At 45.1% G+C, this 15,051-nt stretch overlaps 1 protein-coding gene across 1 annotated transcript in view; it reads right to left on the reverse strand.

Annotated features, from left to right (window-relative positions):
• The window catches only part of LOC139538902 (receptor tyrosine-protein kinase erbB-4-like), a 591,021-nt gene that overhangs the window by 134,389 nt on the left and 441,581 nt on the right, over window positions 1-15,051 (reverse strand). The window contains exons 12-13 of the mRNA XM_071341463.1: window positions 14,240-14,439; window positions 4,876-5,008 (exon numbers count right to left, since the gene is read on the reverse strand). Of these exons, the coding sequence (XP_071197564.1) occupies window positions 4,876-5,008; window positions 14,240-14,439 (333 nt within the window). The remainder of the gene's footprint in view (window positions 1-4,875; window positions 5,009-14,239; window positions 14,440-15,051) is intronic.

Raw genomic sequence — 15,051 nt, forward strand, 5'->3', positions numbered from 1 at the left:
AGTATACAAAACATTAAGAACACCTGTTCTTTCCACGACATAGACTGACCAAGTGAATCCAGGTGAAAGCTATGATCCCTTATTGATGTCACTTGTTAAATCCACTTCAATCAGTGTAGATGAAGGGGAGGAGACGGGTTAAAGAAGGATTTTTAAGCCTTGAGAACTGACATGGATTGGACATGGATTGTTGAATGTGTGCAATTCAGAGGGTGAATGGACATTTAAGTGCCTTTGAAAGGGGTATGGTAGTAGGTGCCAGGTGCACTGGTTTGTGTCAAGAACTGCAACGCTGATGGGCTTTTCACGCTGAACAGTTGCCCGTGTGCATCAAGAACGGTCCACCACCCAAAGGACATCCAGCCAACTTGACACAACTGTGGGAAGCATTGGAGTCAACATGGGCCAGCATCCATGTGGAACACTTCTCACACCTTGCGGAGTCCACGCCCTGACGAATTGAGGCTGTTCTGAGGGCAAAAGGGGAGTGTGCAACTCAATATTAGGAAGATGTTCTTAATGTTTGGTATACTCAGTGTATGTAGATATCTTTGTTCTGAAGAATATTATATTTCCCTGGACAGAGTGATCCTGAACATAAAAAATGGCTCAACTTACCCCAGTCTCCCCTAGAGTTTTTAATCAAAACAAATCAAAATAACATTGTACATTCATTTTTCATTTAGCATTATTTTCAAGCCGAGCCAAATCCAATATCCCTTTACTTTTATTGGTTGCCACATAATGTGCTGGCAAGTTTTTAAAACTGTGCAAGAATTTGTTCCCAGTTCTAATACATTTCCTAAACCTCAATCAATTGCCAGAATCAATGTCAACATTTGTTTGAGAGAGAGACAGAGAAAACTATCAATAAAATATAGATCTGTGTGAACCTTCAGTAAATGTATCAGGGAGAGAGATTCTGCAGCAGATAGACCTAAAAAGAAAAATGCTGCTTAATGAAGGCAGGATTGTACTAGAGAGATAAAGAGAGAGAGTCTGTGTGTGTGTGTGTGTGTGTGTGTCTTCTCCAGTTTAATTTGGCACTGAAGGTCACTGGATGATGTCATGGGCTGCGTCCATATATAGTGCACTACTTTTGACCAGGGCCCATAAGGAAAACCATAGGGCGCAAGTCAGAAGTAGTGCACTTTGTAGGGACTAGAGTGCCATTTGGGATACACTCATTAACCGTTGAGTATGCACACGTAGAGAATATACAATCTGATGCATTTCTCTGTGTTACACTATTACACCCTAAAGCGTCACAGCTAATTATGTTGTCTATATTGATAGCATCCCTTTGGGGTATAGCATGGCTTTCCAGCTAAAGTCAACGGGTGTCCCATACATTCAGAAATCAACAGTACAATAAGAAGTCACTGGCGGGGCTTGGAAAGTCAGTAAATAACGGCGACAAAGTAAGACAGAGTTGCCTTGGCACCCTGATTTAAACATACAAGGAGAGACAGGGCAGGCCCTGATGCTATGCGTGCATGCATGTGAGTGTGAGTGTGAGTGTGAGTGTGAGTGTGTGTGTGTGTGTGTGTGTGTGTGTGTGTGTGTGTGTGTGTGTGTGTGTGTGTGTGTGTGTGTGGTGTGTGTGTGTGTGTGTGTGTGTGTGTGTGTGTGTGTGTGTGTGTGTTTGTGTGTGTGTGTCTGCTAGTTCGTGTGGTACTTCTTCCCTCTGTCTAATACCAAGTGGGACTCCTCTGTGGGACCTAAAACCAAATTAGGATTAATTATGCTTTATCCCGACGACACAATGCCATGCAGGGTGGCACGGGAGGTAGGTCTTTGTCTTGTACAGCTATGGTTTAAATGGGTTATGGTTTAACATCTCCTTTATGTTAGCTAAAACTCCCTTGGCTCTCTGTAGGGTTAAGCTTCTCTATAGCCTAAGCTTTTCTCTCTCTCTCTCTCTCTCTTTCTCTCTCACTGTCTATTTTATATGTCGGGTCTCTCTCTCTGGCTTCCGGAATAGTCTCTGTTTCTTTCTTACTGTCTCTCTCTTTCTCTCGCTCTGCAGTCAGTGACTGGGTGGGTGCTATTCTTGTTGTAGGACAGAGGCACGGTCTGTCTGACTGTCTGCTACACTGAGCACGTAACCCCTCTCTTCTAGCAGAACCCAGAGGACAGAAGCTGTTACACATGGACTTCACTTCTTTACAGGAGGTTCTACCTAAATCTCCACTATAACAGTTGCACTCTGTGTCTGTGTCATCCTGTTTTCTTACAAACTGTTTGTGACAGAGACGTTAGGAAATGCTTAACAGCATTTGTGGACTGAAAATTAACAATTCAAGCATTACGGTAGATATTTTTCCTCCCAACGTAAGAGTGCCCCATAGTGAACAAGACATTGTCTCAATCATATATACATACAATATAATACTATTGGGTAGTTTCCCAGACAGGTTCTCCATTGAGCATGCTTTTTAGTCCCAGACTAGGCTTAATCTGTGTTTGGGAAACCGCCACTATATGTTATACAGAATGTAAATCTCAGTAGACTTCAATCAGTAGCGTCTCGTGGCTCTGGGATTGGTTAGTAGCATCTCTTGCGACTCTTTGATTGGCCGAGCTGTGAGTGGTGGAGTGCAGACAGGCAGACAGGTAGGCAGAGCGTGGCCCCGTGCGCAAGCAGTGACTGTGACACGCAGTGACACGCCTAACCCCCCTGCCCTCGTTTGGCATACCTCTCCAAACTGGCCTCACGCTTCTCGACCACGAAGGGTCCCGACGGCTGCCTGGACCTAGAGCCTGTCAGTCTGGAAGGAGAAACAGTCATCCATTTCTGTGTTTACTGTAGTGTACACCAGCCATAGACATATTTCTAGACATACAGTAACTATCTAGTTATTCTATTTCTATTTCTACATTACCCAGACACCACAGTCTGGTTTACGGTTCAGATGGGGACGTTTAACTTTGAACGTCTCACCTGTTGTCTCACAGCTTTTTAAACAATGTATTATAGAGGATTATACAGGTAAACAACAAACACAACACATAACAAAATAGACAATGTAGAGATTTAATGCAGGAAATGCAGGTACACTCCCTCAGACCATGTTGTCACCTATGCTCCTACTCACAGTAAGTACACTCCTGTGTGTGTGTGTGTGTGCGCGCGTGCGTGCGTGCGTGCATGTGGGTGTGTGTTTCTGTCTCACATATTGTAACATCTGTACTCTGTAAATCCACACTGCAACAGATCAGAACTACCATCTTATTTCCCCTGTTATTCACTCACCGGAGTGTATTGTTGCGGTGGTTTATCCTTCTTGTATGAAGTTCTCTGTGCTGTGTTTGACCTGTCCTTGTCTCCGGCTGCGTCCCAAATGTCACCCTAATCCTTATAAAGTGCACTACTTTTGACCAGGGCCCATAGCGCTCAGGTCAAAATGAGTGCACTTTATGGGAATAGGATGCCATTTGGGACACACACTCATCTATTTCTCTCTGACATTTAAGTCCATTCTTCAGTATTTTTCTGTCATTCTCCTGAGCCTTTAGATTGTGTTAACACCATGTTTTCTCCCGTTATCAGAATAAAAAGGGTAGAGACTGGTGTCTGCACAGACAGTAGTTATATTTTACACTCAGTAGTCTGTGGAGCAGGTAATACTTAGTACTACTCTTAGAAATAAAGGTATGGTATTATTCCCTAGGGTACAAAAGATCAGATGTACACATAATGATCTCACGTGGTACTGTTCGCTACCTTTTAGGGTACATGTGTAGATAAAGAGTATAATGGTACATTTCTGTACCCCATATTTTGAATATTAAGGTACAATCATCACACTCTCGTTCTCAAAAATAGGGGTACAACGTGAAGGTACATTTCTGTTTCACATATTTTGTGTACCCTCAATACCCACCATAAGGTACAATGATGAATTTTTGCCACCTAAAAGGACCTATTGGCTTTGTCACTGGTGTGGTACCTTAAAAAGACAACATTTGTACCATCACTATTACTATTATCATATTGCCCAGCATGCTCTACCGCAGGCAGATATTTTTTTGAATTTTTTTGAATATCTGTGTTTTTGCATGTACATTGATTGATTGATTAATCATATGCTACACAATGATAACATACATTTAACTAATCAAATCAGTTAGTTTGATTTTTTGCACCCGCTACTGAAATGGTTTTTCTAGTTTAAATGGCTTAGGTAGTCTTCTCACAATGTTCCTAAAACTTACAGTCATTTTAAATGCAGGTTGCGGGTGAATACAATGATAACAGTTACATCCTAACGCTGGCTGGATTCCAATAAGAAGTACAAATCACTTTGCAAGCCAGCATAACGTTACTTGGGTTGCAAAATTCTTGTAACTTTCCCAGATTTTCCAGAAATCTCGATTGAAAGATTCCTGGAAATTGGAGGAAATATGCAGGACATCCTTTAACCAGGTTTTTTGAAAATCTGGGTATTTTGGGAATATTACTGGAATTTTTCAAGCCTACTTGCAGGCCTGATATGGCCTGTAAACCATGAGTTTCAGGCCACTGTATTAGGGTAAAGCTAGGCCTAAAAATAAGGCCTTATAATATGAAGGAGGAGCGTACAGGGTCCCACCGCAGTGACAAGCGGCTGTAACCGTTTAGGAACCAATATAAACCTTTATTTCTGAGACTGTACTGAAAAACATCACAATATCAAAACAATTCAGACCTAGAAGCCATCAAAAGAAGTCGTAACTTACAATGAGGTAAAAGTGAAAGATTTGTTAGTTTGACGGCTGTATTTGCCTTTATCTTCATGCATATTGAGAGTGATACTGTCATAATGTCATTGTGTTATACTGTCAAGAGTCTACAGTATCTCTCATTGTGTGAAACTGTCATCTGTAACTCACCCTTCATAGAGATTGCAGGTGTCCACACAGATGCGTCCCCTACTAAAGTAGCGACAGGACAGGCACTGGTCTGGTCCCGGCCCCCAGCAGCCAGCGTCCGAACACAGAGGGTCACACACCATCTGCTCAGTAGCTGAGAAACACAAGAATACAGGTTAGGGTTAAGGGTCAGACAGAAGGTCAAACACCATCCACAGTAGCATGACAGGGTTAGGTACTGGACACTGATAGTATTTATAAATGTTTGACTTTATCTGAAAGGATATTGTTGGAACCATTGGCTGCCAAAAGTGGTGAAATTACTTCGGTTCTAAAGAAGGCTAGAAGGCCATTTTTTTTTTTTTACATGTTAGTAATTTACCAAACGCTCTTATTCTGAGCGACTTACAGGAGTAAATAGGGTTAAGTGCCTTGCTCAAGGGCACATTTACATACTTTTCACTTAGTTGGCTGGGCATTCAAACCAGTGACCTTTCCATTACTGGCCCAACGCTCTTAACCGCTAGGCTACCTGCCACCCTCATATCTCAATAACCCAGCACCAATAACCCAGCACCAATAACCCAGCACCAATAACCCAGCACCAATAACCCAGCACCAATAACCCCGCACCAATAACCCAGTATCAATAACCCAACACCAATAACCCAGCACCAATAACCCAGCACCAATAACCCAACACCAATAACCCAGCACCAATAACCCAGCACCAATAACCCAGCACCAATAACCCAACACCAATAACCCAGCACCAATAACCCAGCACCAATAACCCAGCACCAATAACCCAGCACCAATAACCCAGCACCAATAACCCAACACCAATAACCCAGCACCAATAACCCAGCACCAATAACCCAGCACCAATAACCCAGCACCAATAACCCAGCACCAATAACCCAACACCAATAACCCAGCACCAATAACCCAGCACCAATAACCCAGCACCAATAACCCAACACCAATAACCCAACACCAATAACCCAGCACCAAAAACCCAGCACCAATAACCCAGTATCAATAACCCAGCACCAATAACCCAGCACCAATAACCCAGCACCAATAACCCAGCACCAATAACCCAGCACCAATAACCCAACACCAATAACCCAACACCAATAACCCAGCACCAATAACCCAGCACCAATAACCCAGCACCAATAACCCAACACCAATAACCCAGCACCAATAACCCAGCACCAATAACCCAACACCAATAACCCAGCACCAATAACCCAGCACCAATAACCCAACACCAATAACCCAGCACCAATAACCCAACACCAATAACCCAGCACCAATAACCCAGCACCAATAACCCAGCACCAATAACCCAGCACCAATAACCCAGCACCAATAACCCAACACCAATAACCCAGCACCAATAACCCAGCACCAATAACCCAGCACCAATAACCCAGCACCAATAACCCAGCACCAATAACCCAACACCAATAACCCAGCACCAATAACCCAGCACCAATAACCCAGCACCAATAACCCAACACCAATAACCCAACACCAATAACCCAGCACCAATAACCCAGCACCAATAACCCAGTATCAATAACCCAGCACCAATAACCCAGCACCAATAACCCAGCACCAATAACCCAGCACCAATAACCCAGCACCAATAACCCAACACCAATAACCCAACACCAATAACCCAGCACCAATAACCCAGCACCAATAACCCAACACCAATAACCCAACACCAATAACCCAGCACCAATAACCCAGCACCAATAACCCAGCACCAATAACCCAGCACCAATAACCCAGCACCAATAACCCAGCACCAATAACCCAACACCAATAACCCAGCACCAATAACCCAACACCAATAACCCAGCACCAATAACCCAACACCAATAACCCAGCACCAATAACCCAACACCAATAACCCAGCACCAATAACCCAACACCAATAACCCAGCACCAATAACCCAGCACCAATAACCCAGCACCAATAACCCAGCACCAATAACCCAGCACCAATAACCCAGCACCAATAACCCAGTATCAATAACCCAACACCAATAACCCAGCACCAATAACCCAGCACCAATAACCCAACACCAATAACCCAGCACCAATAACCCAGCACCAATAACCCAGCACCAATAACCCAGCACCAATAACCCAGCATCAATAACCCAACACCAATAACCCAACACCAATAACCCAGCACCAATAACCCAGCACCAATAACCCAGCACCAATAACCCAACACCAATAACCCAACACCAATAACCCAGCACCAATAACCCAGCACCAATAACCCAGCATCAATAACCCAACACCAGCACCAATAACCCAGCACCAATAACCCAGCACCAATAACCAGCACCAATAACCCAGCACCAATAACCCAGCACCAATAACCCAGCACCAATAACCCAGCATCAATAACCCAACACCAACACCAGCACCAATAACCCAGCATCAATAACCCAGCACCAATAACCCAGCACCAATAACCCAGCACCAATAACCCAGCACCAATAACCCAACCTTGCTTTAAAGCTTGCAACCCAGCAGTTGGCTGAACCAAACAATAGAGTGTGTGTTCATATAAGGCCAGTCAGTAAAACAGTGGTTCCAACTCTCTGTCCTCCTCTCTGTCCATCTGAGGGAGGGTGGATCCATGGTCAAATGCTAATTGTCTAGACTGGACTGTCTGTCTGTCATCTGGAACAGGTAACGGCAGCCAGACCCACCATGGAGATCTATATCAAAGCCCTTTGTTAGAAGTGCATAGTGAATTTAGAGCATATATCTAACAAAGCAGAGCTACAGCAGAGAGGGAGAAACATGCCCAACGTCTGTGAGGAGGCACACTGTGGAGCTGAATGTGGACCCAGCTGTAGCTGTGTTCTTCCATTATAATAGTGATGACCAAACAGTGACAGGGTACTAAAGTAGCTTGAATAACACCTGGATGTACAAGCTAACACTGATGACGAACGATAAGACAAGGGGAAACAAAAGGGGGGAAAAGAAAGACAGAAAGTGGAACATTTGCCCTTAACTCTATCATCTATTTTCAGCATCAGCAAACGCTGGCAAATACAATGATGAAGGAAACAAGAGAGACAGGGCTTTAAGTCCAACCGTCCCTCTGTGCAGGAAATAGGATCTCTGTACTCAACTGATATGAGAGGACAGATGCCATACCACTGCAGCATGAGTAGCCTACTATCTGTGCATAATAATACCAGCTCCGTTTATATATGGTTGGTACTATCGTGACAGACTGTTCAAATGGAGGAGCTGGCCAGCCCACACTCCAGATTAGTTTCTAGGTTCTAAGATTGTTACCCAACATAGTACACAACATTGTGAGAATATTGAGGGTCTGCGGGGCTACTATCTCATACAACGGATTGTGTCTCAAATGGCACCCTATTCCCAATACAGTGCACTACTTTTGACCAGAGACCTATGCACAATGGTCAAAAGTAGTGCACTACATAGCAAATATGCTACCATTTGGGATGTAGCCAAAATGTCAGAAGTGATTTCCATTCCCCTTGCGGCTGAATGTGGTGTCTGGCAGGTCTACAGCAACATAGAGCAAGCAACAGGCTGTCTGGCCTGGCCTAGTTCAGCACTGCACCCCTCTGCTCTGTCCTGCCACTGGCTCTGTACTGGCTTCCCCTCCCACCGGAGAAGCATAAAGAGACTGCATGTGTTTGAGCTACAGTCACAATCATTGTGAAAGAGCTACAGTCACAATCATTCCACCCTGACTTTGAGGTTCAGGCCAAATGTAAGTCAGGGGGAATTTTGTGTTTTGGTGTCATGTCCAGAATGATTAAGAAATGGGAAAATGAAAAGCGCATGCGCGCGAGAGAGAGGAGGGGGAGAGAGAGAGAGAGAGAGAAAGAGAGAGAGAGATAGAGAGAGAGAGAGAGAGAGAGAGAGAGAGAGAGAGAGAGAGAGAGAGAGAGGGACAGAGAGAGAGAGAGAGAGAGAGAGAGAGAGAGAGAGAGAGAGAGAGAGAGAGAGAGAGAGAGAGAGGGACAGAGAGAAAGAGAGAGAGAGAGAGAGAGAGAGAGAGAGAGAGAGAGAGAGAGAGAGAGAGAGAGAGAAAAATAAAGGGCATGAAAGCATTGCGATCCGTGTGAAACAAAAGCATCTCTGTTCCAGTGCTTCACTTTGGGCGACCAGGGCGAGAGAGCGAGAGAGAGAGAGCGAGAGAGAGAGAGAGAGAGCGCGAGAGAGAGAGAGAGAGAGAGAGAGAGAGAGAGAGAGAGAGAGAGAGAAAAAACATACATACGACATTATAAAATCCATGTACACAAACAACAAGTGTGCGGTTAAAATTGGCAAAAAACACACACATTTCTTCACACAGGGTCGTGGGGTGAGACAGGGATGCAGCTTAAGCCCCACCCTCTTCAACATATATATCAACGAATTGGCGCGGGCACTAGAACAGTCTGCAGCACCCGGTCTCACCCTACTAGAATCCGAAGTCAAATGTCTACTGTTTGCTGATGATCTGGTGCTTCTGTCACCAACCAAGGAGGGCCTACAGCAGCACCTAGATCTTCTGCACAGATTCTGTCAGACCTGGGCCCTGACAGTAAATCTCAGTAAGACCAAAATAATGGTGTTCCAAAAAAGGTCCAGTCACCAGGACCACAAATTCCATCTAGACACCGTTGCCCTAGAGCACACAAAAAACTATACATACCTCGGCCTAAACATCAGCACCACAGGTAACTTCCACAAAGCTGTGAACAATCTGAGAGACAAGGCAAGAAGGGCCTTCTATGCCATCAAAAGGAACATAAATTTCAACATACCAATTAGGATCTGGCTAAAAATACTTGAATCAGTCATAGAGCCCATTGCCCTTTATGGTTGTGAGGTCTGGGGTCCGCTCACCAACCAAGATTTCACAAAATGGGACAAACACCAAATTGAGACTCTGCATGCAGAATTCTGCAAAAATATCCTCCGTGTACAACGTAGAACACCAAATAATGCATGCAGAGCAGAATTAGGCCGATACCCACTAATTATCAAAATCCAGAAAAGAGCCGTTAAATTCTACAACCACCTAAAAGGAAGCGATTCCCAAACCTTCCATAACAAAGCCATCACCTACAGAGAGATGAACCCGGAGAAGAGTCCCCTAAGCAAGCTGGTCCTAGGGCTCTGTTCACAAACACAAACACACCCCACAGAGCCCCAGGACAACAGCACAATTAGACCCAACCAAATCATGAGAAAACAAAAAGATAATTACTTGACACATTGGAAAGAATTAACAAAAAAACAGAGCAAACTAGAATGCTATTTGGCCCTAAACAGAGAGTACACAGTGGCAGAATACCTGACCACTGTGACTGACCCAAACTTAAGGAAAGCTTTGACTATGTACAGACTCAGTGAGCATAGCCTTGCTATTGAGAAAGGCCGCCGTAGGCAGACATGGCTCTCAAGAGAAGACAGGCTATGTGCACACTGCCCACAAAATGAGGTGGAAACTGAGCTGCACTTCCTAACCTCCTGCCCAATGTATGACCATATTAGAGAGACATATTTCCCTCAGATTACACAGATCCACAAAGAATTCGAAAACAAATCCAATTTTGATAAACTCCCATATCTACTGGGTGAAATTCCACAGTGTGCCATCACAGCAGCAAGATTTGTGACCTGTTGCCACAAGAAAAGGGCAACCAGTGAAGAACAAACACCACTGTAAATACAACCCATATTTATGTTTATTTATTTTAACTTGTGTGCTTTAACCATTTGTACATTGTTACAACACTGCATATATATAATATGACATTTGTAATGTCTTTATTGTTTTGAAACTTCTGTATGTGTAATGTTTACTGTTCATTTTTATTGTTTATTTGACTTTTGTATATTACCTACCTCACTTGCTTTGGCAATGTTAACACATGTTTCCCATGCCAATAAAGCCCCTTGAATTGAATTGAATTGAATTGAGAGAGAGAGAGAGAGAGAGAGAGAGAGAGAGAGAGAGAGAGAGAGAGAGAGAGAGAGAGAGAGAGAGAGAGAGAGAGAGAGAGAGACAGAGAGGGACAGAGAGAGAGAGACAGAGAGAGAGAAAGAGAGAGAGAAAGAGAGAGAGAGACAGAGAGAGTCAGAGAGAGAGAGTCAGAGAGAGACAGAGAGAGAGAGAGTCAGAGAGAGACAGAGAGAGAAAGAGAGAGAGAGACAGAGAGAGAAAGAGAGAGAGAGACAGAGAGAGAAAGAGAGAGAGAGACAGAGAGAGAGAGAGAGAGAGTTGTAACGATACAGCAATGGGATAAAAAAGATGCCGACATCAAAGTTTCTGACTCCCATTGAAAACACACAGTTTGGACTCTATTGACGTCAAACGCTGAGCCAGGTCCTTCTTCAGGGAAACGCGGAGACGCCGGAGGGGACTGTCAAACGAGCCAAGTAACCAGAGCCGAGAGAGGGCTTCCAACAATGGGCCGACGTCAACGGAAGACAATACCCATCATGCATCACAACATCCTACTTCTGAATGAAAAATAAGAAGAAAAGGAGGAAGAAAGACCCACAGGTCCGTTTGGTTTCATCCCCGTTTTTCATGGATAAAGACAAGACGAGGCCTAAACATGTGGATGTAAAGCTGCATCCCAAATAGCGCTCTATTCCCTACATAGAAAATGCACTACTTAAAATAGTGTACTGTATTACTATAGTGTACATCTTAAAGTAGTGCATTATGTATGGATTAGGGCCGTAAGCTAAGTAGTAATTAAAGTGAGTTTGCATGGATAACAATTCACGAAGCTACCGTCTCTATTTTCTTCTCCTTATCAAAGGAGGTTGACTACACAGCCTGCATAAAAACCCTAATGAGTAGGGAGGTAGCAGCTGGGGGGTAGAGCCTGTCTTTCCACCTTGTGCTATGGCTAGGGTAACACACACACACACACACACACACAAACACACAAATACACAGGAACACGCCTGCACGCACACACACGCACACACACACACACACACACACACACATAAATACACAGGAACACGCCTGCACGCACGCACACACACACACACACAAATACACAAGAGCACGCACGCACACACACACACACACACACACACACACACACACACACACACACACACACACACACACACACACACACACACACACACACACACACACACACACACACACACACACACACACACACACACATAGTGAAGGAGAACTGTCTGACTCATAGACACAGTCCAACTTCTCAAAGTCAGCCAGCTAACAGTGTGTGACACCTGAAGACTGTTGAGGAGGGAAGAGAAGAAAAGGAGAAGAGGGGAAGAGGAGAAGAGGAGTGAGGAGAAGCGGGGAAGAAGAGTGAGTAGAAGAGGAGAAGAGGAGTGAGGAGTGAGGAGAAGAGGAGTGAGGAGAAGAGTAGTGCGGAGAAGATTAGTGAGAAGAGGAGTGAGGAGAAGAGGAGTGAGGAGAAGCGGAGTGAGGAGAAGCGGAGTGAGGAGTGATGAGAAGAGGATAAGAAGAGTGAGGAGTGAGGAGAAGAGGAGAAGAGGAGTGAGGAGAATAAGAGTGAGGAGAATAAGAGTGAGGAGAATAAGAGTGAGGAGAAGTGGAGAAGGGGAGAAGAGGAGAAGAGGAGAAGAGGAGTGATGAGAAGAGGAGAAGAGGAGAAGAGGAGTGATGAGAAGAGGAGTGAGGAGAAGAGGAGAAGAGGAGTGAGGAGAAGATGAGTAAGGAGTGAGGAGAGAGGAGAATGGGAGAAGAGGAGTGAGGAGAAGAGGAGGGAGTAGATGAGTAGTGAGGAGAAGAGGAAAAGAAGAGAAGAGGAGAAGAGGAGTGAGATGAGGAGTGAGGAGAAGAGGAGAAGAGGACAAGAGGAGAAGAGGAGTGAGGAGAAGAGGAGAAGAGGAGTGAGAAGAGGAGTGAGGAGAAGAAGAGAAAAGGAGAAGAGGAGTGAGGAGAAGAAGAGAAGAGGAGAAGAGGAGAAGAGGAGTGAGGAGAAGAGGAGAATAGGAGTGAGGAGAAGAAGAGAAGAGGAGAAGAGGAGTGAGGAGAAGAGGAGTGAGGAGAAGAGGAGAAGAGGAGAAGAGGAGTGAGGAGAAGAAGAGAAGAGGAGAAGAGGAGTGAGGAGAAGAGGAGTGAGGAGAAGAGGAGTGAGGAGAAGAGGAGTGAGGAGAAGAAGAGAAGAGGAGAAGAGGAGGGAGGAGAAGAAGAGAAGAGGAGAAGAGGAGTGAGGAGAAGAGGAGTGAGGAGAAGAGGAGAATAGGAGTGAGGAGAAGAAGATACGAGGAGAAGAGGAGAAGAGGAGAATAGGAGTGAGGAGAAGAAGAGAAGAGGAGAAGAGGAGTGAGGAGAAGAGGAGTGAGGAGAAGAGGAGAATAGGAGTGAGGAGAAGAAGATACGAGGAGAAGAGGAGTGAGGAGAAGAGGAGAATAGGAGTGAGGAGAAGAGGAGAATAGGAGAAGAGGAGTGATGAGAAGAGGAGAATAGGAGTGAGGAGAAGAAGATACGAGGAGAAGAGGAGAATAGGAGTGAGGAGAAGAGGAGAATAGGAGTGAGGAGAAGAGGAGAAGAGGAGTGAGGAGAAGAGAGGAGTGAGAAGTGAGGAGAAGAGGAGTGAGGAGAAGAGGAGTGAGGAGAAGAGAGATACCTAGTCAGTTGTCCAACTGAATGTATTAAACTAAAATGTGTCTTCCGCATTTAACCCAGCTCGGGGATTCGATCCAGCAACCTTCCGGTTACTGGCCCAATGCTCTATCCACTACCTGTAACTGAATGCCTAAGGCTGAGATATTGGTAGGAGAGGAACCAGTGGTAACTGATTACATAATAAATGAATGCCTAAGGCTGAGATATTGGTAGGAGAGGAACCAGTGGTAACTGATTACATAATAAATGAATGCCTAAGGCTGAGATATTGGTAGGAGAGGAACCAGTGGTAACTGATTACATAATAAATGAATGCCTAAGGCTGAGATATTGGTAGGAGAGGAACCAGTGGTAACTGAATTCTCTCATGAGTCCAATTGCACCGCACTCTATCATAATTGTAGATCTTTACATTGTATTTAAGAAGATTTGACTGTACAATGTTGACAAACAGTATCAGAAACAGTGTCCAGATCTAAATTGGGTTAGGACTGAAATTAGTTGAGTGTGTGTGTATGTTTGTGTATACACAGGCTTGTGTGCGTGCATCTGTGTGGGCATGTGTTTGTATGTGTGCACGTGCGTGTGTGTGTGTGTACCTCTATGTGTGTGTGTGTGTGTGTGTGTGTGTGTGTGTGTGTGTGTGTGTGTGTGTGTGTGTGTGTGTGTGTGTGTGTGTGTGTGTGTGTGTGTGTGTGTGTGACTCACTGCACTCTTTAGGGTCTCTGTTGTTGCGTATGAGGACCTTCTGGTTGTTGGCTCTGAACAGGCCGGTCCAGTTGACGGTGTTGTAGTAGCACAGCTGACTGTTATTGGTGATGTACACGTTACCAGCACTGATCTCATTCAGGGACTGGAGCTGGAGGGATGAGATCCACTGCTGCTTCAACACAAGGAGAGAGATACCACTGGGAGAGGAGAGAGAGGATGGAAGGGGAGAAAGGGGGAGAGGAAAGGGGAAGATGGAAGAAGGGGGGCGAGAGAGAGAGAGGCGTTAGAGAAAGAGAATGGTGTGAGAGGTAAGATGGAGGAGGGGGGGCGAGAGAGAGAGAGAAAGAGAATGGTGTGAGAGGTAAGATGGAGGAGGGGGGGTGAGAGAGAGAGGCGTTAGAGAAAGAGAATGGTTTGAGAGGTAAGATGGAGGAGAGGTGTTAGAGAAAGAGAGAGAGAGGTGTTAGAGAAAGAGAATGGTGTGAGAGGTAAGATGGAGGAGGGGGGGCGAGAGAGAGAGGTGTTAGAGAAAGAGAATGGTGTGAGAGGTAAGATGGAGGAGGGGGGGCGAGAGAGAGAGAGAAAGAGAATGGTGTGAGAGATAAGATGGAGGAGGGGGGGCGAGAGAGAGAGGTGTTAGAGAAAGAGAATGGTGTGAGAGGTAAGATGGAGGAGGGGGGGCGAGAGAGAGAGGTGTTAGAGAAAGAGAATGGTGTGAGAGGTAAGATGGAGGAAGGGGGGCGAGAGAGAGAGGTGTTAGAGAAAGAGAATGGTGTGAGAGGTAGAGATGGAGGAGGGGGGGCGAGAGA

The sequence above is a fragment of the Salvelinus alpinus genome, chromosome 14, assembly GCF_045679555.1.
Source record: "Salvelinus alpinus chromosome 14, SLU_Salpinus.1, whole genome shotgun sequence".
Taxonomy (NCBI): domain Eukaryota; kingdom Metazoa; phylum Chordata; class Actinopteri; order Salmoniformes; family Salmonidae; genus Salvelinus; species Salvelinus alpinus.